Here is a 24,497-nt window from a genome sequence, read left to right as displayed (position 1 = left end):
CAATGGTGGTCCTCTCTGCTCCTTCCTGCTGGCGGGGCCTGCGTGGTCTCACTGCTGGCTCCATCTCACTGCTTGCTCCTTTGCCTGGTTTATCTGCGCGCGAATGTGTGACCACAGTCAGCTGCCGCCTTGTGCCCTCATTGGGTCTGCCCGTCGCAACCCCCCGCCTGGGATCCGCCAACCACCACCCACGCGTGGTTTGGTCTGGCTGAGTTTTTCTGTGCAACCCCGCTCTGCCAGCTGCTGGCTCCACCTCTATTACCGGTCTGGCTGAACAGTTTGTTGTTGTTGGACTTCTGTATAGTTCAATTTTCCGTGTTTTGGTTGTGTTTTTTTTTTTTCTTTACTAAAACTTTGTTGGCTTTAAACTTGGTTGTGCGAGGAGGCACAGTGTTTCCACCTACACCTACATCTTGGCGGGAAGTCCTATTTGAAGTGTTTCTATCTATATCTATATCTATATCTATATCTATATCTATATCTATATCTATATCTATATCTATCTGTCTATATATATATATATTTTTTTTTTTAAGTAGGCCTGTATCGCTATGAACTTCCCTCTCAGGGCTATTTTCACTGTGTCTCATAAGTTTTGGATTGTTATGAGTTCATTTTCATTTGTTTCCAGAAAGTTTTTGATTTCATCCTTGATTACATTATTGACCCAAATCGTTGTTTAATGGAATGCTATTGAATCTCCACAAACTGGAGTGTTTTTGACCTTTTTTCCTTGAGGTTGGTTTATAGTTTCAGGCTTTTGTGGTCCAAGAAAATGCTTGCTATGACTTCAATTTTCTTGAATTTGTTGAGGCTTGTTTTGTGTACTATCATGTGGTCTGTCTTTGAAAACGTTCCATGTACATTTGAAAAGAATGTATATTTTGTTTCTTTGGGATGAAGGGTTCCATATATATGTATCAGTAAAGCCTTTTGACCTAGGGCATTGTTCAATGCCACAATATCCTTGTTGATATTTTGTTTGGAAGATCTGTTTTTGACAGTGGGGTGTTTAAATCTCCTAGTGTAAGTGTGTTGCTGTCTATATATTTCTTGGGGAATCAACTGGCTGCTTAATTATCCCTCTGGTGCTGCCACCTGTGGGTGCCCAGCCAGCTTTTCGAGTCTCCACTGTATTCCTTACCAGTCAGGTTGTGCTGAGGCTGATTCTTCTGTCTGTCGAAGGTTATAAGTCTTCTCTCTCGCTACTGTCTAGTTGCTTGTTTCAGGCAATTTCTCCACAATTTAGTTGTAATTCCAGATTGGTCCTGGGAGGACGTTATTGTGGCTTCCATTCACTCCTCTGCCATCTTCTCAATCTACACTTTGTAAACTTGTTTTTCTTGCCATTGCACAGGTTATGGCCTCCTGTATGGTGTTGAATAAGAGTGGTAAGTGTAGACATTTTTACCTTGCTTGGGACCTGAAAAAGGTGGAAATCATCCTATCAAAAACCTATTTTGGCTGGCAATTGATATTGTTTCACTGCTAAGGAACAATTTAAGCTTCTTGCCTTTTTGTGTAAAATACACACAAATAAGTAACGGAACATGTTAAAGAGAAATATTAATATTAAAAACTATACATAAATGAATTGGGATGGCAAGAGACAGGAGGCCAGAAAGACTTATCTATTGTAATAGTCTAAAGGGGAGGTAATTGTGGTATAAACTATGTTGAGGACAGTGGAAATAAAAAAAAGAAGGCTCAATATGAAAGATTTTGAAGGGAGAATTAATTGACAAGCCCTTGCTATGTGGACAAGCAAGGGGGAGAGATAGGAAAAAATAAAGAAAAAACTACAGTTCTAAACCTGGGTATTTGGAGATGTTATTAGTGAAAATAAATAAATAATAAGAGTCAGAGGAGGAACTGTTTTGGGGGGTTGGACATGTTGAACTTGTCACAAAAGTGGGTCAATTTTCAAGTAGTTGGTAATTTGGTTTTAGGGTTCGTAAGATTTTGATTTATCAGACCAGCAGTGGTAGTCGATGTTCTGGCAGAGAAGGAGATGAGGACACCATGGTTAAGTACTGTAGAAAAGAGCAAGAAGGTCTCATTTAAACTTTAGGGAATGCCCACTTTTATTTTTTAAGGAATTTATTTATTTACTTTTAGAAAATGGGAAAGGGAGTAAGAAAGAGAGGAAGAGAAACATCAATGTGTGAGAGAAACATGGATCTGTTGCCTCTTGCACACCCCCAATTGGGGACCTGGACGTGCAGTCCAGTCATGTGCCTTGAATAGGAATCAAACCGGTGACCTTTTGGTTTGTGGGAGGATGCACAACCCACTGAGCCACACCAGTCAGGGCATGGGTTGCCTACTTTTAATAAAACAGTAAAGGAAACAGAAAATGAACTGTTGTCAATAAGAGACCTACTGTTCATTTGTCATTCTTTCATTTTACTTAATAAAATATTTATTTGTTTTTAGAGAGAGGAGAAGGGAAGGAGAAGAAAGAGAGGGAGAGAAATATTAATGTGTGGTTGCACTCCATTCTGGGGATCTGGCCTGCAACCCAGACATGTGCCCTGACTGGGAATCGAACCAGCACTGCTTTGGTTGGCAGGCCCGTGCTCAATCCACTGAGCTACACCAGCCAGGGCTGTCATTCTTTCATTTTATTCACTCTTTCATTTTCTTATTAAGTCACCTAACAAATTCAGGATTGCATAGTATCAGGGCAGCCACTGTTAGGTGCTGCAGACAAGTAAGAAGAATGCTGCCTATGGAAAAAGCCAGTAGGTTTTGAAATCAAATTTCTTTTTTTTTTTTTTTAAATATTTTATTTATTTATCTTCAGAGGGGAAGGGAAGGAGAGAGGGAGAGAAACATCAATGTATGGTTGCCTTTTGTGCGTCTCCTGCTGGGAACCGGCCTGCAACCCAGGCATGTGCCCTGACTGGGAATCAAACCGCGATTGTCTGGTTCTCAAGCCCACGCTCAATCCACTGAGCTACATGAGCCAGGAACTGAAATCAAATTTCTTAAAAAATAAAAAAATAAAAGAAATTAGGAGATTTCTTTAGAAAGTGAATGATGAAGTAAAAGTGTGGTGGTGGAGTAAGGAGAAGTACCATATTCTGCAAGAACTGATGGTAATCAAGGAGAGGCTTTACTGATTTTAGGAAGAGAAGAAGGGAGGGAGTGGGAGAGAGAGAGGGAGAGAGAGAGAAACATTAAGATACATCCACATGGGAAACAATTGATCGGTTGCCTTTTGTATGTACCCTGACCAGAGACCAAACTGCAACCCAGGTATGCGCTGACCAGGAATCGAACTGGCAATCTTTTGGTGTATGGGACAATGCTCAAAAAAAACTGAACCACCCAGCCAAGGCCAAACATAGTTTCTTAAGTAGATTACAGCAAAATGCTATATAGAATAACAGAAATTAGGAATTTCAGCAACTTTCCTGGTTAAATTTTTTGATATCTCATTGTAATGCACTTTGACTTCCTAATTGTGTGGGTTACTTTTGGCTTTAATCACTAGTAAAGGGACAACTTACTGTTCCTTCACTAGAAACTGAGATACTTACTCTTCATGGTTTTTCCATTTGAATCATTGATTAGTTGAACACGGTCATTCTTTTTCAACCTTCTAAAATGTTACCGTATTCCTTGTAATAGGCTTCATTGTTTGCCTTAAGATAAACTATGTATTTCTAAAGTAATTGTAAATTCAAATGTTTCTCCAATCATGTAGCCAAATTGTGCTGACATGTCACTTATTCTGTGAGGTCTATTTTTTTTTTTTTTTTTGACAATTAGAAGACTTATTCCTGGTACCTTATAACTTTCTGCTATCCTGAGGTCCCCAAACCAAAATTTACTTTTCTACTTCTAGGCGTAGCAGTTCACCCATTAAGGGAACTCATTCATCGAATGTTTTAAAAACTTGGTAGTACTCTCATGTGCCTTTTGCATTAAATTTTCAGCCACTTTGTGAAGTAGGTATTGTGCTACCATTTTACAGACCCAGAAAACAAAGTTCAGGGCACTTAAGTAGTTGGGAATTTTACAAATTAGTATAATGAGGAAATTGAACCCACACCTTCTAACTCCAAGACTAGTCCTAGTCCTCTTTGTGTAGTATCACAATTATTCCAAATCACTTACTCCATACAGCAACTTGACACTGTATCTGAGCTCTCCTTTTCATAGAAATGTATTTAAGTTTTATTCTATTTTATTTTGTCATCATATCTATACTTTTTTTATGGCTGTCTTTTAAAAGAAATTTTAGATTGCCTGTATCATTTGGCATGATATCATTATCAGCTTAGTAATTTTAGTTATGATTTTGCATTGAATCACTAATATCTCATATAGTACAAGTAATTTTTACATAATTTTAAATTCTTTTTTATTTATTCAGTTTGAATATATAACTTAAAACTTAGAGAAGTTATAAGAAATGGTACAAAGAATTCTTGTATACCCTTTAGCCAACCTTACCTATTGTTAACATTTTGTTATATTGATTTGCTTTCCCATTTCCCTTCTCTCCATATATGCATATGAACACATATACCCCATATATATATATTTGTATTTTTTTCTGAGCTGTTTGTGAATTATAGATATTATACTCTTTTACCCCTAAATACTTAAGTATTGCTTAAGAAATTCTTATTCTTTTTAAAAATAGGTTGTTAGAGCCACGTGGGTAGAACTCTTCATTTATTTTCTCATATATCTTTAGTAGATGGCATTGGAAAAGAATTATGTTGTTTGGTGCTAGACCTGTAACTTAAGTGAAATATTTTGTCAATCACTATTTCTTTGGACCACTTGTTATTGTCTCTCTTGGCTTTGTTCTTTTTGGCTCTCACCTCTAGTTTCTGACACACCTAGAGCAAGTGTCAGAGTTTATTATTGCCTTACCCTACATAATAGTCCCATTCAGAGTCTGAGAATCTTTTTTTTCTGCCCCTGCCTTTTTTCCCTGTGCTCCCTAAACTCGGGGTGTGTACGTAGAGCAGGCTGAGTTTCAGTAAGCTCCTAATGTGGACACTGGAAACCCCACCTGCCTGCCAAATCCTTTTGGCTGTAAGTAAAGTGGAGCCTTAGTACTTGTCATTCCTTTACAGCAGTGGAGCTGAAGGAATGCTGCTCGGCTTGTTGGAAGTTGCTTAGTGGCCTAAAGTGGGCTGTGTGTGAGGGTGTGTATGTAGTGTGGAGGGTCTTGTGTGGGAGACCTGAAATCCTTCCTGGTGCCGTGCAGTATTTGATTGAGTACCTTCTTATGACTAGCACTGTGATAGGAGCTTTTGGAGTAGTATAATAAACTACATAACTAAGTGCAGTATCATAGGCAAACAATACTAGCTCTGCCACCTACCAGCTCTCATTTGGGCAAGTTAATGCCTTTAAGCCTTACTTTATTTTCTGTAAAGTAGAACTATTAATTTTTACATGATAGGGCTGTTGTAAAGATTGAGTAAAGCCTGTTAGTATTTCATTTCATACAGATATAGTTAGGATTTACAACTGACACCATATAAAACAAATAGAGAATAATATGACTCTGTAGTGTATAATCAAACACTTAAGTTGTGACTTGTAAATTATAAATAGTCTGGGAATTTAGAAAAGAGAAAGAACAGTTTTATGCAATCATTTAATGTTCTTGTGCCTCAGTTTTTCTAATGAACATACTGTGGAAATGCTGGGTGATATCCCAGAGAATGATTAAGATATTATAGCAGTTTTGCTTTTTCAGGTGATCTGCATGATGGTGGAAACTGCTTGGGGAATTGTTAGAAACCAAATTTGACATTCTTAGTTTTTTCCTTATGTGGGCATGGCAGCCTTATAGGAAAATTTGAAGCTGCAGATTAGAAGCGTTACCTTCCAAGGAAGTTGCTTGCTTTGGTGTTTCTCCCTGTTGTCTCACTGGCATTTTATTAGTTGAGAAAATTAATGTTCATCATTGGATGGCCTCTTGATTGTGAGCTCCTCAGATATAATATAAGGATTAAGTGATTTGTAGCCCAAATTATCTCTCTCATCTTCTGGCAAAAATATGACATACAAACAAATGGGGCTAAAGAAAATTTTGTTCTCTTGAACTAGTGTTAAGGACATATGGTTTACCTACATGAGTGTTTCTCTGGGATGGGACATCTTTCCTCAAAACAGAGTCCATACTGGTAACTTGGCCCTCTCACCTTAATAGGCTTTTATAGCCATGACTATGTAAAATACCTTACAATTTTTTTTTACTTACAATATCCAAAAGAAACTCTTTTAATTTCTCATTCGGTGTGTACTTACTTGGTAATTTTTTTTGTTAGCCCGGTTTTGGAAGTTTGTATTTCCTTTTTATTTTTGTCTAGATCAACTCTCTTCTCCTTCTAGAAAATTTCAGAGAAGTTTCCCATGAAAGGAAAACTGCACATACCTTTTTTTTCCCTCTTTTGTTTCTCGTTTTTGTTGTTGTTAGTTTTTTTCCTTGGCATTGTTTGCCAAGGTTTCAAGTTTATAGTGAGAGGTGAGGCAACGTTGATCTTGGCAGAACAGCACAAAGCCAGTAGAGTCATTAAGTGACGCAAGTTTTTGATTTTTTTTTCCTTCTGTTAAAGCTCTCTGGCATAGCTGGCTATTCGAGTCACAGAGGAAGACAGGAGAAGGAAGACTTGCTGAAGTTCTGGATGGAATGATAGATGTTTGGAGCATTATAAAAACAGCAGCAGCAACAGCAAATACCCCGTATAATTCAAACAAGCTTCTTTGCTTTGTGGAATCTATGTCAGTGGCTTAGAACTTGAATTTTTACTTCAGGGAATGATGGGACAAGGCAATAAAAGAAGGCGAGGCGGGTTGCATTGGATTCTTGCTTATCTGTCTGCCTCTCCTTCCAGTTGGAAAAATCTTCAATCCACGAGAAGCATTATTAACAAGCCAAAGGAACACATCCTACCTGCCCGGATCCTGGATACTGTTGGAGTTGAGGATTACAGCCACTTCACCAGGATTTTTTGAAGGCAGTTCAAGAAAAATCGAAGGAAATAATACTCAAGGATATCTCTGTTTGTATTTGTCCTGTGCCATGTTAAATATTCGGCATTGTTTGGAGCAAGCTGAGGACAGCTCTGTCTTATGCATCTAAGAGGATACCTGCATTCCTTGAGCTACATATATGATGTTCGGAAGGTTGTAAACTTGAAATCTTTCAACGTATATTAATTAAATTCTGGATTCCCTTTCTATTAAGGACGTCAGCAGACAGAAACTCCCTCTCCAAAAGATACAAAACCTCCTCTGTGTTTTCAGGCTAAATGTGAACAATAATGTCTTGGAAGAAAAATTACTTTTCAGGGGGCCGTGGCAGTGTCCAAGGGATGTTTGCACCTCGAAGCTCAACATCTATAGCCCCCAGCAAAGGCCTCAGTAATGAGCCAGGACAAAACAGTTGCTTCCTCAACAGTGCCTTGCAGGTAAGGGTAATTTCTTTCTTTTTGGTGAACTTTGACTTTTAGTTGCTGGTGCTGTATTTCTGATAACTCTTTTAAATATAATACTTGACATTCTCTGTTTGAGGTCAGCAACCTGAGATTATTTTTGGGTTTATCTGTGTGATCTTAGGCAACTCAATTTTATCTCTTTGAGTTTCAATTATCTACCTCATTGGTAAAAAAGGGGATCAATATGATAGTGAAATAATAACTGTAACTACTACTACAAACCTGCCTATAGGGGAGGTACATCATGATTTTACTACTTGTTTATTGACTTTTTTCCTGAGGAGTCTCTTTTGTTTTCTTCTTTCCCCTTTTGACACCAAGGTGTCTTATCCTACTTGCTTTTCTCTAGTATAGAAAGCAAAAATTTTTCCGCAAGTCAAAGAGTTTCCAGTCTCGTAGTATTATTCTTTTCTCATAATATTCAGGCTTTAAAATTTTAAATTGATTTTTTAGGAGAGAGAAGAAGGGCAGGGGTAAAGATAGAGGGAGAGAGGAGAGAGAAACATCAATTTGTTGTTCCATTTATTTATTTATTTAATAATAAATTTTATTTAGTTACTTTTCAAGTACATTTTTTTATCTATTTCTCCCATCCCACCCCCCGCCCCATCTCCCCCCTCCCTCCAACTCCCCCCCCCAACTCCCCCCCTTCCAGTCCTCATCTCTGTGTCTTTCATACTTGTTCCTCAAAAATCCCTCCCCCTTTTTCCCCTTAAATTCCCTTCCCTCCCCCTCTGGTCGCTGCCCACTTGTTCTCCATTTCAGTGTCTTTGTTTTTATTCTGTTTGCTTGTTTGTTTTATTCTTTAGCTTCCCGTCAAAGGTGAGATCATATGGTATTTGTCCCTCAATGCCTGACCTATTTCACTCAGCATAATGCTTTCCAGCTCCATCCATGCTGTTGCAAAGGGTAGTAGCTCCTTCTTTCTCTCTGCTGCATAGAATTCCATTGTGTATGCGTACCACAATTTTTTGATCCATTCATTTACTGATGGGCACCTAGGTTGCTTCCAGCTCTTGGCTATTGTAAATTGTGCTGCTATGAACATTGTGGTGCATAGGTTCTTTGAAATTGATGTTTTAGGATTCTTGGGGTATAATCCTAGCAGTGGAATTGCTGGGTCAAAAGGCAGGTCCATTTTTATTTTTCTGAGAAAATTCCATACTGTTTTCCGTAATGGTTGTACCAGTCTGCAATCCCACCAACAGTGAACTAAGGTCCCCTTTTCCCCACAACCTCTCCAACATTTGTTGTTTGTTGCTTTGTTTATTATAGCCATCCTGACTGGTGTAAAGTGGTATCTTATTGTGGTTTTAAGCATCTCTCTGATAGCTAACGATATTGAGCATCTCTTCATGTGTCTCTGGATATTCTGTATGTCCTCTTTAGAGAAGTGTCTGTTCAAGTCCTTTTCCCATTTTTTAATTGGGTTCAATGTCTTCCTAGAGTGGAGTCGTGTAAGTTCTTTGTATATTTTGGAGATTAAACCTTTGTCTGAGGTATCATTGGAAAATATGTTTTCCCATACAGTTGGTTGTCTTTTTAATTTAATACTGTTTTCTTTAGCCCTGCAGAAGCTTTTTATTTTGATGAGATCCCATTTGTTTATTCTTTTCTTTATATTCCTTGCTCTAGGGGACATATCTGTAAAAATGTTGCTGCGTGGAATATCTGAGATTTTCTTGCCAATGTTCTTCTAGGACTTTAATGGTGTCACGGCTTATATTTAAGTCTTTTATCACTTGAATTTATTTTTATGGTGTGTTGTGTTTCTTTTTATAGTAGTCATATGCTGAAGAGGCTATCTTTACTCCATTTTTGTTAACCCTTTGTCAAATATTTACTTGAGAGTTGGGTTTCTGGGCTCTGTTTTTTTGTATGTGCCTGTTTTTATGCCAGTACCAGGCTGTTTTGATTACAGTGGCTTTGTAATACAGTTTGATATCAGGTATTGTGATCCCTCCTACTTTGTTCTTCTTTCTCAAAAGAGCAGCTGCTATTCGGGCTCGTTTATGATTCCATATAAATTTTTGAAGTGTTTGTTCTATGTCTGTGAAATATGCCATTGGTACTTTAATAGGTATTGCATTGAATCTGTATATTGCTTTGGGTAGTATGGACATTTTGATGATGTTAATTCTTCCAATCCATGAACAAGGTATATGTTTCCATTTGTTTGTGTCTTCCCTGATTTCTTTCTTCAGTGCTGTGTAGTTTTCTGCATACAGGTCTTTTACCTCCTTGGTTAGGTTTATTCCCAGATATTTTATTTTTCTTTTTGCTATATCGAATGGGATTTTTTCCTTGATTTCTGCTTCTGCTGATTCATTGTTTGTATACAAAAATGCCTTTGATTTCTGGATATTGACTTTGTATCCTGCTGTTTTGCCAAATTCATTAATTAGTTTGAGCAGTTTTTGGGTAGAGTCTATAGGATTTTCCATGTACACTATTATGTCATCTGCAAAGAGTGACAGTTTTGTTTCCTTCTTTCTCATTTGGATGCCTTTTATTTCCTTTTCCTGCCTGATCGCTGTGGCCAAAACTTCTAATACTATGTTGAATAGAAGTGGTGAAAGTGGGCATCCTTGTCTTGTTCCTGATCTTAGTGGAAAAGCTTTTAGTTTTTTCCCATTGAGTATGATATTGGCTGTAGGTCTCTCATAAATGGCCTTTATTATATTGAGGAATGCTCCCTCTATTCCCACTTTGCTGAGTGTTTTTATCATAAATGGGTGTTGTACCTTATCGAAAGCTTTTTCCGCGTCTATTGATATGATCATGTGGTTTTTGTCTTTGCTTTTGTTTATGTGATGAATTACATTTACTGTTTTGCGAATGTTGAACCATTGTTGTTCCATTTATTTATGCATTCATTGGTTGGTTCTTGTATGTACCCTTACTGGGGATTGAACCTGTAACTTTAGCAAATTGGGATGATGCTCTAACCAACTGAGCAACCCAGCCAGGGCTTATTACTCAGACTTTTAGCACACATGCCAAATGGAGTCCAGTCTTTGTCTACTTCTTCATCTCTTTCCCCTGAATTCACCTATTGTAGCTCATCATTGGTATCTGGTCAGATATGCTTGAACAGAGCTAGTGGAAAGTAAATTTTCCTAAGGTGAGTATCTATTGTACTTTAGATTTTCCCTTTTGGTGTTGCCTGCCACCTTGGTGGTCTCAGAATCCCAAAGCTTCCCATCCCAGGTCTGCCTGATCTGCCTAGATAGGCCCATAGAGTGTTAGGTTCCTACCCTTTGGCCTAACTTTCAAGTAATCCCTTCCCTCTTTTTTATGCTTTTCACATAAAAGTAAATGAAAATTTCCACCCAAGATAATTATGCTTTGGTTAAATATTAGTTTTATACCTCAAATTTAATGAGAAAATAAGTTGCTAATGAGAGAAGAAAAGACGATATAAAAAGCATTGGATTTAGGAATTAGGAGACTGGATTTTACTTTTTGACCTTCTGTACATTAGTCTTGTGACCTTGTACAGGTAATAGTATTTCAGTTTTTTCATTCATAATGTAAGGATCTAATCAAGCATATTTATGTAATTAAAATTTCATGCTTTCACTGTCGAAATTTTTATTTGACAGCATTAAAAAATCCTATGCTGTGAAGCCTATAGAAAAAGTTTAAGTACTTTCACTAATTATTACCCCACATTTCATTCAGTTGGGTGAGATTGGTTAGGTTTTTATCCCCAGGTAATACAAATTAGGTTTTGGAGTGATTTTGCATAAACTAACAATACTTTTATAATGTAGAAGCAGGCAAAAAGGGTGTTGATATATGTTTTACCTCCTTCAATTTAAACAGTATTTATGAGTTTCTGTTCTAATTTCCAGTGCTATATGGAACACATACAGTATACACACACATGCATATTTCTATATCCATACTTTTATCCATACTTAAGGATTGTGTCATTGATGCTTTTGGAGTGAGTACTATAATCATGTTACAAGTTGAAAAGAATTATGTCTATGAGCTAATATTCTAATTTTTTAAAAAAAATTTTATTGATTATGCCATTACAGTTGTTCTATTTCCTCCCCCTTCATTCCCCTCCACCCTGCACACCCCTTCCCCACCCTTCCTCCCATTTAGCTTTTCCCATACTATTCTTGCCCTCCCCCCTGTCTATTTTCTACCTACCGTCTATGCTACTTATTCTCTGTACCTTCTCCCCTTGTCTCCTCCTCCCACTCCCCTGTTGCTAACCCTCCATGTGATCTTCATTTCTATGGTTCGTTCCTGATCTAGCTGTCCTCTTAGTTTGCTTTTATTTTAGGTGTGGTTGTTAATAACTGTGAGTTTGCTGTCCTTTCACTATTCATATTTTTTTATCTTCTTTTTCTTAGGTAAGTCCCCTTAACATTTCATATAATTAGGGCTTGGTGATGATGAACTCCTTGAATTTGATCTTATCTGAGAAGCACTTTATCTGCCCTTCCATTCTAAATGAAAGCTTTGCTGGCTAGAGCAATCTTGGATGTAGGTCTTTGGATTTCATGACTTGGAATACTTCTTTCCAGCCCCTTCTTGCCTGTAAGGTCTCTTTTGAGAAATCAGCTGACAGTCTGATGGGAATTCCTTTGTAGGTGACTGTCCCCTTCTCTCTTGCTGCTTCTAGGATTCTCTCCTTCATTTTAATCTTGGCTAATGTAATTATGATGTGCCTTGGTGTGTTCCTTCTTGGGTCCAACTTCTTTGGGACTCTCTGAGCTTCCTGGACTTCCTGGAAGCCTATTTTCTTTTCCAGACTGGGGAAGTTCTCCTTTATTATTTGTTCAGATAAGTTTTCCACTTGTTGCTCTTCCTCTTCCCCTTCTGGTACCCCCATAATTCGGATGTTGGAATGTTTAACGACGTCCTGGAGGTTCCTAAGCCTCTGCTCAGTTTTTTGAATTCTTGTGTCTTCATTCTTTTCTGTTTGGTCATTTTTTTCTTTCTTCTGGTCCACTCCATTGATTTGAGTCCCAGTTTCCTTTCCTTCACTATCAGTTTCCTGTGCATTTCCTTTCATTTCAATTAGTTTAGCCTTCCTTTGTTCCTCTAATTTGTGACTGCAATCAACCAGTTCTGTGAGCATCCTGATCACCAGTGTTTTGAACTGTGCATTCTTATAGGTTGGCTATCTCTTTGTCACTTAGAAATATTGGCTCTGGGGCTTTAAGCTGTTCTTCTTGAGCCATAATGTTTTGGTCTGTTTGCATCTGTTACATGTAAGGGGCATCGCCTTAGGTGTTCACCAGGGTGGGGAGACCCAGTCACTGGGTTGTGACGCTATATGTGAGGGCGGGGTTAGAGAGGGGCAATGGCGTTTGTTCCCCTCTCTCAGATTTCTCTCCCCTCTGCTGCTTCCCACAAGCAAATTGGGCCCTTCTGGTGCTGGTTCCCAGGTGTGCGGGCTTGTGTACCCTCCAGGACCCTGTGGGTCTCTCCAATGAACTCTCTGTGAGTCTGGGAGCCTCTCCCAGCACCTCAACCCCTGAAAGTTTTTCCAATTGGTGCTTTTAGGCTTTAATTCCCTGCGCTTGGGCCCTGATTTACTCTGTCTGTCTCACTGCTCACTCCTTCACCTGGTTTATCTGTGCGCAAATGTGTGACTGTGGTCAGCCAGCCACCCTGTGACCTCAGTGGGTCTGCCCATTGCCACCCCAGGCTTGGGATCCCCCAACTGCCGCCTGCACTCCTGGGTCGATCTGCCTCCTTTTTCCTGAGTGACCCCGCTTACCAGCTGCTGTCTCTGCCCCTCTGACTGGTCTAGATGAATGGTTCGTTGTTGTTGGACTTCTGTACAGTTCAATTTTCTGTTTTGGTTGCTTTTTTATTACTAAATCTTTGTTGTCTTTAAACTTAGTTGTGCAAAATGGCACAATGTTTCCACCTATGCCTCCATCTTGGCTGGAACTCTAATTTTTGATATGAAAGCTGTGTTCACCACACATGTGTCAGACCCATTACCTTTGTTTAAAAAGCTGTTAACTTATTTGGGAGAATAGTATGTTTCTTTTCTTTTTCTTTTCCTGTTTAGCTTAATGCAATGTAGAGATGTTTTTACTTTCAAAAAATTTTTATTAAAAATTTCCCCTTTTTAAAAAGGTTTTATTTATTTATTTTATTTTTAGAGAGAGGGGAAGGGAGGAAGACAGAGAGGGAGAGAAACATCAGTGTGTGCCTGTCTCTAGGGCACTCCCACACTGGGGACCTGGCCCACAACCCAGGCACATGCCCTGACTGGGAATCAAACCAGTGGTTCATAGGCTGGCACTCAATTCACTGAGCCACAATAGCCAGGGCAAAAATTTTCGTTTTTATTGAATGTATTGGAATGACACTGGTTAGCAAAATTATATAGGTTTCACATGCACAATTCTACAACATATCATCTATACACTGTATTGTGTGTTCACTATCCCAAGTCATGTCTCTAACACCATTTATCCTCTTTACACCCTCCACCCTCCTCCACCTCTCTCCATTTCACCCCCTGTAGTCACCACACTGCTGTCTGTGTTAATGAGTTTTTTCCTCCTTTTTTTTTGCTTAATCCCTCTACTTCTCCCAGCACTGCCCCCTGCCTTCCCTCCCCCCGCCCACCCAGCAGTAGCTCTCAGCCTGCTTTCTATTTATGATTCTGTCACTATTTTGCATGTTAGTTCATTTGGTCTTCAGATTCCACATACAAGTGAAATCATATGGTATTTGTTTTTTTCTGACTGGCTTATTTCACTTAGCATAATGCTGTCTAGGTCTATCCATGCCGTTGCAAAGGGTAAGATTTTCTTTTTATGGCTGAATAGTATTCCATTTTTGCAAATGTACTACAGCTTTTTTATCCACTCATCTACTGATGGACACTTGGCCTGCTTCGAAATCTTGGCTATTGTAACTAATACTGTAGTAAACATAAGGGTGCATATATTCTTTTGAACTAGTAGTTTGGGTTCCTTCGGATACATACCTAGAAGTGGAATTGCTGGGTCATAAGGCAGTTAAAAATTTTTTTTAGCCTCAAGTGATGACATGCTTATTGATTTTAAAGAGAGGGGAAGAGAGGGAGGAAGAAGGAGAGAAACATTGATGCAAGAGAGAAACAGCTATTGGTTGCCTCAGTTGCCTCTGTCCCCACCCTGACTAGGACTGAACCTGCAGCCTAGGCATGTACCCTTGATAGGGAATCGAACCCACAACTTTCCAATTTACAGGACAATGCTCAACCAACTGAGCCACTGGCCAGGGCCATTTTTTATTTCTTAGGTTAACTCCATACTCCTTTCCACAGTGGTTCCCCCAATCTGCACACCCTTCAACAAGGACACAAGGGTTCCCTTTTTTCTGCAACCTTGCCAAGACTTGTTTGTTGATTTATTGATGATAGCCATTCTGACAGGTGTGAGGTGATATCTCATTGTGGTTTTAATTTGCATCTCTCTGATGATTAGTGACATTGAGCATCTTTTCATAGGTCTGTTGGGCCCTCTGTATGTCCTCTTTGGAGAAGTGTCTATTCAGATCCTTTGCCCATTTTTTAATTAGACTGTTTGCTTTTTGGTGTTGAGTTTTATAAGTTCTTTATAAATTTTGGATATTAACCCCTTATCAGATGTATCATTGATGAATATGTTCTCCCATTCAGTGGGTTTTCCTTCCGTTTTGTTAATGGTTTTTAGTTTGATGGAGTCCTATTTTTTTTCTTTGTTTCTCTTGCCTGAGGAGATACATCAGAAAAAATATTTTAACAAGAAATGTCTGAGGTTTTACTACCTGTTTTCCTCTAGGATTTTTATGGTTTGCACTTTAACATTTAAGTCTTCAATGCATCTTGAGTTTATTCTTATGAATTGTGTAACAAGGTGGTCTAATTTCATTCTTTTGCACATATCTGTCTAATTTTTCCAACATTATTTATAGAATAGATCATCTTTATCCCATTGTATGGGCTTGCCACTTTGGTCTAAATATTAATTGACCATACAGGTGTGGGTTTACTTCTGGGCTCTCTATTCTATTTCATTGATCTATATGTCTTTTTATGCCAGTACCATGCTGTTTTGATTACTGTGGCCTTCTAGTATAGTTTGGTATCAGGTAGTATGATTCCTCCAACTTTGCACTTCTTTCTCAAGATTACTGTGGATATTTGGGGTCTTTTGTGCTTCCATATATTTTGAGAATATTTGTTCTAGTTCTGTGAAACACTACATTGGTATCTTGATAGGAATTGCACTGAATGTATAGAGTCCTTTGAGTAGTATGGACATTTTAATGATGTTAATTCTTTCTGTCCATGAACATGGTATATGCTTCTACTTATTTGTATCTTCTTCAATTCTTTCTTCAGTGTGTTATAATTTTCTGAGTACAGGTCTTATACATCCTTGGTTAGATTTATTTCTAGTTTTTTTGTTTTGTTTTTTTTATGCAATTGTAAATGGGATTGTTTTCTTAGTTTCCCTTTCCGATAGTTCATTATTGGTATGCAAAAATACAACCAATTTCTGGATATATTTTTTTTATCCTGCTACTTAACTGAATTCATTTATCAGTTCTAGTAGTATTTTGGTGGAATTTGTATGGTTCCCTATATATAGTGTCATGTCATCTGCAAATAAGAACAGTTTTTCTTTTTCCTGACCAATTTGGATGCCTTTTATTTTATTTCTTCTTATCTGATTGTTATGGCTTGGACTTCCAGTACTATGTTCAATAAGAGTGGTAAAAGTGGACATCCCTGTCTTGTTCCTGATCTTATGGGAAATACTTGTAGTTTTTGCCCATTGAGTATGATGTTAATAATCCATACCCCAGTTTAATCATGAGAAAACATCAACTTTCTATAGTGGGACATCCTAGTAAATAATTAATATTCCTCAAATTTGTCATGAACATTAAAAACTAGGGAATTTTGCCCAGTCTGGTGTAGCTCAGTGGATTGAGTGTGGGCTGTGCACCAAAGGGTCACTGGTTCAATTCCAAGTCGGGGTGCATGCCTGGGTTGCAGGCCAGGTTCCCAGTAGGGGGCACATGAGAGTCACCCACACACTGATATATCTTTTCCTCTCTTTCTCCTTCCCTTCCCCTCTCTCTAAAAATAAATAAATATATTTAAAAAAAATGAAAACAAGGAAATTTTGAGAAATTGTCACAACCAAGAGGAGCCTAAGGAAGTCTGGCAAGTAAATGGCCATGGCTGGTGTGGCTCAATGGATTGAGCATTGGTCTGTGAACCAAAAGGTTGTGGTTCAATTCCCCATCAAGGCACATGCCTAGGTTGTGGGCCAGGTCTCCAGTTGACGGTGTGTGAGAGGCAACTGATTGATGTTTCTCTCTCACATCAATGTTTCTCTCCCTCTCTTTCCCTCTCTCCAGAGATAAAAATAAAATAAAATATTTAGAAAAATGACTATCCAGGAATGAAAAAAGACACTAGGTAAAGACTAAAGAAATCTGAATAAACTATGGACCTCAGTTAAAAAAGAAATGGCATAGCATGTTTCAAAGAACTTTAGCAATATATACTTTGAGACAACTAAGTAAGAAACTCCAGAGGTGTTCTGTAATCTGAGGCTCCAGAAGTGTGGTGCCTTTTCATGTATGGTGCCATTTAAATGTTTTCCAGGCAAGAGGAGCTTCCTAAGGTATTATGCTATGTATTACATCATTTCTTTTTAAGCTAATGTCCATAGGTTATTCGGGGTTTATTTAGTGTTTACCTAGTGTCTTTTTTTATTCCCAGATTCCATTTATGCTTCTTGTTTCCGTAGGTCCCTCTTGGCTGTGATACCTTCTCAAAATTTCCTTGTTTTTGATGATCTTGACAATTTTGAGGAGTACTAGTCAAGTATTTAATAGGATGTTCCACTATTAGAACTTGTCTAATGGTTTCCTCGTGATTAAACTGGGGTTATGAGTTTTTAAGAGGAAGATCATAAAAGTGAAGTACCATTTTTATCACTTCATATCAAGGTTACTGTTGTGGACCGCTCTGCCTGGTTCTAGGAATTGTAACTCTACCCCCTGTGGCTAAGGAGGAGTCAGTGACCTCTGGAATTTGAGCCGAAGGAGACAAAGCTTGTCTCTGGTAGCAAATGCTGTCTCAGTTTCCTCCCTGCCCCCAAAGCATGGTTGGAAGTCCTGGAGGAGTAAGACCCCTCAGAGCAGGGGCAACCTAGGCCAGACATGATCACTTGGGAGGCCATCATGGAAGGATTTGGGGGGGCTGCAACAAAGAGCAATGGACCCCCCCTTCCTGCTTTGAGATAGCCTGAGTCCTCATGTACTCTGGGAGAAGTACTTCCTGGCTCTAATCCCCTTAAGCCTGAATACCTGTTGGGGAGGGGTGCAGCTCCTTGCCTTGCTAGAGCGTGTCCTGAGGAAAAATCTGGTATCACAAAGACTTCCTGATAAACCTGTGAAATCTGCTCTGCTAAGAGTGCTTTCATTCATATGTTAAAGGTTTGAACAAGAAACCCTTAAACTCTTCTTGACAGACTCTGACTCAGACTAAGCCCTCAGATCTCTTTGAAATGTTATCTACTGTTTGATCCTTGCTGCCCTGTATTCCTGTATATTACAACCCAATAAAAGCCTTTGGAGGAAGGGGCTCAATGCCTTTTTTCCCTGAGAAACTGGCCACTGCTCAAGGCCTTTTTCCTCTGGGAAACTGGCCACCTCTCCTCCCCAAGCAGATCACATCTTGTCTCAGTCATGTTTACTCTCATCCATGGCACACGGGGGGACTTGCGAGCAAAGTCGCTCCACAAGTTAGATACTATGAACATGATTTATCATTGTTGATATCGCCTTTACCTTTCATTTGTATTTTTTAAGGATTTTATTTATTTATTTTTAGGCAGAGGGGAGGGGAAAGAGAAAGAGTGGGAGAGAAACATCAATGTGTGATTACCTCTTGCACACCTCCTACTGGGGACCTGGCTTGCAACCTAGGCATGTGCCCTGACTGGAAATCAAACCTCTGACCCTTAGGGTCACAGGCCAGCACTCAGTCCATTGAACCACACCAGCCAGCACATGCCTTTATTTTTAATTTGTTGACTTAAAGAGGTTATAACTCCCTCCAAAAATTGAGAAATCTAGCAAAGACAAAATTCCACACTATCATTCAAGCTTCTAAATACATTTTTTTAAACTATTCTTTTTAGTGGACCATTAAAATAAACCCTTATTCTGAAGCTGTTAACCCATAATTTTTTTCTTTAGGATCACATTTGGTGATCTGTCATATCACATTTTCTCTATGTGACCTTTCTTCATGTTCAAATTCTGGAAATTATTCTTTTCCAGAATATGGTCGTCTCTCCTTCTTGTTAGATATCTCCTCACCATTTTGAACATTTAATATACTAGACTGAGCTTTTCTCTTGGGAATAAAGATACCTTCTGCAATCATTACCTGTTTGCTTGAACCCTTGAATTTAAAATTAAATAGTGGCTTTTTATAGAGTAATGTATTTTCCATTTTTTGCTAGGTTTTATGGCACTTGGACATCTTCCGACGTAGCTTCAGGCAGCTTACAACTCACAAATGCATGGGAGATTCCTGCATCTTTTGTGCTCTTAAGGTAAGCACTTCACATTTGTTTCTCACTACCATTAGGTTGTCAAATGATTGATATTGAGGAGGTTTTGATTAAGGTGATGCTAAAGAATTTATTACTGAATTATCTGCTTGTGGTTTAGTGCAAAGGATGAATATGATTAGATTTTTTTTTTATGCTTTTTGCCCTCACATCTTTATTTAATGCAGGGGTGTCAAACTCATTTTCATCGGGGGCCACATCAGCCTCGCAGTTGCCTTCAAAGGACCAAAATAATTTTAGGATTGTATAAATGTAACTACTCCTTAACAGTTAAGGAGTTGAAATTACATTCGGCCCTTTGAAGGTGACCACAAGGCTGATGTGGCCCCTGGTGAAAATGAGTTTGACACCAGTGATTTAAGGTGATAGGATACTATTCAAATGTGCTTAGAGGGACTTCCGCCAAGATGGAGGCATAAGTGGAAACATTGTGCCTTCTCACACAACCAGGTTTAAAAACAACAAAGTTTTAGCAACAAAAACGCAGCCAAACCACAGAAAATATACAAGAAGTCTGACAATAATGAACCATTCAGCCAAACCTGTAAGAGGGGCAGAGCCAGCAGCAGAGCCGGGTCGGGCAGGAAAGATCCACCAGACAGACCCAAGCAAGCGAGTGAGGCACACAGGAAGCAGTGGGTGGATCCCAGGTGTGGAGTAGCAGTGGGCAGACCCACTGAGGGTGCAAGGCAGTGGACCCACTGAGGGCTGACCACAGTCACACATTCACGCGCAGATAAACTGGCGAATGAGCGAGCAGTGAGATGGACTGTGCAGGCCCCAGTAGCAGGAAGCAGCAAAGGAAACCACCATTGTCCCTCTCTGACCCTGCCCCAACATACAGCATCACAACCCAGCTACCTGGGTGGCCCCACCCTGGTGAACACTTAAGGCTCCTCTCCTCATATGTAACAGACGCAAACAGACCAAAACATTATGGATCAAGAAGAACTCAAAGCCCCAGAGCCCATAACTCTAAGCGACCAAGAAATAGCCAAACTTTCAGTGCACAGTTCAAAACACTGGTGATCAGGATGCTCACAGAACTGGTTGATGTTAGTCACAAATTAGAGGAACATATGAAAGCTAAACTAATTGAAATGAAGGGAAATGCACAGGAAACCAATAGTAATGGAAAGGAAACTGGGACTCAAATCAAGGGAGTGGACCAGAAGGAAGAAAAAAATGACCAAACAGAAAAGGATGAAGACACAAGAATTCAAAAAAATGAGCAGAGGCTTAGGAACCTCCTGGACATCTTTAAACGTTCCAACACCCAAATTATAGGGGTACCAGAAGGGGAAGAAGAGCAGCCATGAGTGGAAAACTTATTTGAACAAATAATAAAGGGAGAACTTCCCCAATCTGGAAAAGGCAGTAGACTTCCAGGAAATCCAGGAAGCTCAGAGAGTCCCAAAGAAGTTGGACCCAAGAAGGAACACACCAAGGCACATCATCATTATATTAGCCAAGATTAAAATGAAGGAGAGAATCCTAGAAGCAGCAAGAGAGAAGGGGACAGTCACCTACAAAGGAGTTCCCATCAGACTGTCAGCTGATTTCTCAAAAGAGACCTTACAGGCAAGAAGGTGCTGGAAAGAAGTATTCCAAGTCATGAAATCCAAAGACCTACATCCAAGATTGCTCTATCCAGCAAAGCTTTCATTTAGAATGGAAGGGCAGATAAAGTGCTTCTCAGATAAGGTCAAATTCAAGGAGTTCATCATCACCAAGCCCTTATTATATGAAATGTTAAAGGGACTTACCAAAGAAAAAGAAAATAAAAAAGATGAACAGAGAAAGGACAGCAAACTCACAGTTATTAAGAACCACACCTAAAACAAAAGCAAACTAAGAGGACAGCTAGATCAGGAACAGAACCATAGAAATGAAGATCACATGGAGGGTTAACAACAGGGGAGTGGGAGAAGGAGAAGGGGGGAGAAGGTACAGAGAATAAGTAGCATAGATGGTAGGTAGAAAATAGACAAGTAGGAAAGGCAAGAATAGTATGGGAAATATAGAATCTAAAGAACTTGAGACACGTGGTCATGAACTAAAGGGGGGGAATGGAGGGGGAGGGGGTGTACAGGGTGAAGGGAAATGAAGGGGGGAAATGGGACAACTGTAATGGCCTAATCAATAAAATATATTTTAAAAATATGTGGTGGGGATAATAAAAATAAAATGATAGTGAAAAAATGAATAGAATCTTAAAAAATAAAACTTAAAAAAAAAGAAATGTGCTTAGACTGAGTATTTCACTGAAAAGCTAATTCTAAATTTCTATTTTGAAAGCATAAACAACCTAAGTGTAGTTAATGGAATTAACTATTATCTATTAAAGCTAAATTTATCGAACAAATTCTTCCTATTAAGAAAATCCAGTATTAGGCCCTAGCTGGTGTAGCTCAGGTGGTTGGAGTATTATCCCATAAACTGAAGAAAAGCCAGTATGAAAATGTTCTCATTCTGTCATGTTTCCCATTATCACATTTAATAGATTTTTTTACACCAGTATTCTACCCCATCATCTGAGTCCAAATTTTTCAATTTTGAATAAAATGAAACTAGGGATTCATTTAGAGAGAAAGAAAATAGGATAAAGTGAAAGATTTCTGACTTGGAGATTTTGGGTATGCTGCTAAAAAAGGAAGAAATAAGATATATAAGGGGCTGGGTTGCTATTACTTTATTTCTTTTCTATCATGTATCTTCTCTATGTTTTCTTGGTCTAGATATGCAATACATTGTTAGTGGTCGGATGAGTCTGCTTGAGTTCTGAGTAAACTTCCAGAGCCATTTTTCAGTCTCCTGAAGTCTGAATTCTTGGTTTGTCACAGAGATGCTTGGATGTGATGATTATATGTTTAGTTGCTTTTACATCTTAGACTAGGAATTGTGACCAAAAAAATTCAGGAGAATTTCCCAGTAATAATGGTTATTTGCAGCAACTCACTCAAATGATTTTTTTGACTAGCATGAGTTTTAAATTTTAAGTCCATGATAGATATCTTTAAAAAGAGATAACCGAGTTCTGAACTTTTTGTTACTCTGGTCACAAACATCTTTTTCCTCCACCCTTTGTTTGGAACCATTGTAACTTTTATAAAATAAAGAATATAAATTATTGGTTAATTAGGCATGTAACTATGAAATTTTAATAAAACCAAATTTTTTACAAATTGTAAAATTTCTTACTATGCCCATTCAGACAGTCTCCCCAAAAGAGCATGTGGCTTGATTTTCTGAAAGGTACATTGACATTAAATATCTGATTTTAGATAGAGAAAAAATAGAGTGGTCTTTTTGTCAACAAGTCAATGGGAAGTCCAGTTCATGCCCTTCCCATTAAAATTAAAATCTCATTAAAATCAAAACACAAAGGCAAAATAGTTGCTAGAGATTTGAATTCTGAAGAATTCAGAAGAAATCTGAATCTAGAATTCTGAATCTGAATTCTGAAGAATTCAAAATTCCCGGTAGAAGAATCTCCTGAAACTAGAAACTCTTATCTGTACCAGGAAGGGATAATAAGAATTTATGTGACCCCCTGACATAACTTTGATTAGTCAGGACTGTGCCATACTCTTCACTGACCCTGGCGGGAATTGGGAGAACTGGCTGTCACAATCTTAACTATGTTTCATTTTCCAGAGGGACAAATTATTATGCTGATGTAAGTCAATAGGATTATATAAGCCAGAGAGATGAAGAAAACCAGCCACCACACTTGATCAGATACCTTCTGAGATACTCAAGGACAGAAAAGAAGTTGTTTTCAACCTGTAGGGGCTGAGGATATATACTGGGAGTCTTTCAGTTCACAGGCCAGCGCTCTATCCCCTGAGCCACACCAGCCGGGGCTATCAGTAGTCTTTCAGAGAAGCAGTTGCTTATGATAGATAGGTAAATGATTTTAGGGTATCAAAGGCTATATTTTGGGTTTTCATTAGTCTGAGGATGTATTGGCATTCTAGTATGTTCCTCATTATATCACTGCCTTATCTATCCACTAGATTTCTTTTCCTTCCCTGTCATTTTTGTTATAATAGAAATATATTAAAAATTAGATTTTTTCCCCATAAAGTGCTTTTCAAGACCCCGAGTTTATATAAATGTTACATAATTAGGTTCTACTTTGCACATACTTAATGTTGTAGGTGGCATTTTTTGCATTTTTAAAATTATAGTATGGTTGAGCTGAACTTGGTTCTAATACCTGAGAATTTTTATTTTTTTGTTTATTTTTTATTTAATCTTTATCGTAACTTTTTCATTATCATTTAGTCCTCTTTTACCTCCTCCCCCAGCAGTCACCATACTGTTTATCCATGTCCATGAGTCCTTTTTCCCTTTTGTCAATCTGTCTACCCTCTAACCCCCTCCACTAGCTGTCATCTGCACCTGAGAAATTTTATGGTTAGAATAGCCATAGCTTTAAAGAGATAGTCCTTTATGCAAACTAGAGGGATTTGTTTCCTGAGAGAACAGAAGGGATGATGAGTGTATGGAAGAATAACCCTGGGATGGATCATCAGTACCTGGCCCCTCCTGTAGGATGTATTTTTTATTGCTTACTTTTAAAATATTTTTATAGAACATGACAACAATATAATCTATCATTAAACAAGGTTCCAAGCAGTACAATGAGACAAGAAAACAAAGGAAAGATAAATATTAGAAAGAAAATTATCATTATTTGCAGATGATGTGATTGGCTGTTTTAAAAAAAAAATCTCACCCTGGCTGGTGTGGCTCAGGGGATTGGCTGTCCTGAGGGGTCGTGCATTTGATCCCCAGTCAGGGCACGTGACTGGTTACGGGCCGGTCCAGTTAGGGGCACGGGGGAGGCATACAATCAATGTATCTCTTACACATTGATGTTTCTCTCCCTCTCTTTCTCCCTCCCTTCCTCTCTCTCTAAAAATAAATTAAAAATTAAAAAATCCCTCAAAGAATCTACTGATAAATCATGAGAATCAATAAGAGAACTTAGCAGGTTGTTGTTTATAAGATCAAGGTATAACATTCATTTCTATTTCTATTTCTATATACTGGCAACTAACAGAAAATGCAATTTAAAAAGAAGTTTTATAATACCAACAAAAGACAAAGTATATATGAATAAATGTAACAAAAAAGATACATGACATAAAAACCCAACAGAGATCCAGTATAATAATAATGATAATAATGATGATGATGATAATAATAATAATAATAATAATAATAAAGTGAACATCCTTTGAACAACTATTTAGGTTTAGGTGTGGCTCAGTTGGTTGGAATGTCATCCCGTAAACTAAAAGGTTGTGGGTTCAATTCCCCATCAGGGCATGTACCTGGATTGTGGGTTCATTGCCTATCAGGGTGTGTATGAGAGGCAACCAATTGCTGTTTC

At 38.5% G+C, this 24,497-nt stretch overlaps 1 protein-coding gene across 10 annotated transcripts in view; it reads left to right on the top strand.

Annotated features, from left to right (window-relative positions):
* USP54 (ubiquitin specific peptidase 54) overlaps positions 1-24,497 on the top strand; it is a 159,333-nt gene that overhangs the window by 73,785 nt on the left and 61,051 nt on the right. For 7 of the 10 annotated variants that reach the window (XM_053664000.1, XM_053663999.1, XM_037130625.2 and 4 more), the window contains 2 exons: positions 6,594-7,448; positions 18,983-19,075. In XM_053664000.1, the coding sequence (XP_053519975.1) occupies positions 7,302-7,448; positions 18,983-19,075 (240 nt within the window). In that variant the 5' untranslated portion in view covers positions 6,594-7,301. Of the gene's footprint in view, positions 1-1,357; positions 1,392-6,593; positions 7,449-18,982; positions 19,076-24,497 lie in introns of those variants that run through there. The other 3 variants (XM_037130624.2, XM_053664002.1, XM_037130626.2) reach the window with 3 other exon arrangements.

This window comes from Artibeus jamaicensis, unplaced genomic scaffold (genome assembly GCF_021234435.1).
Source record: "Artibeus jamaicensis isolate MK-2021 breed Jamaican fruit bat unplaced genomic scaffold, CSHL_Jam_final contig_332, whole genome shotgun sequence".
NCBI classification, from domain to species: Eukaryota; Metazoa; Chordata; class Mammalia; order Chiroptera; family Phyllostomidae; genus Artibeus; species Artibeus jamaicensis.
Note: the sequence above shows the minus strand (reverse complement) of the source record. Positions and strands in the feature narration are given on the sequence as shown.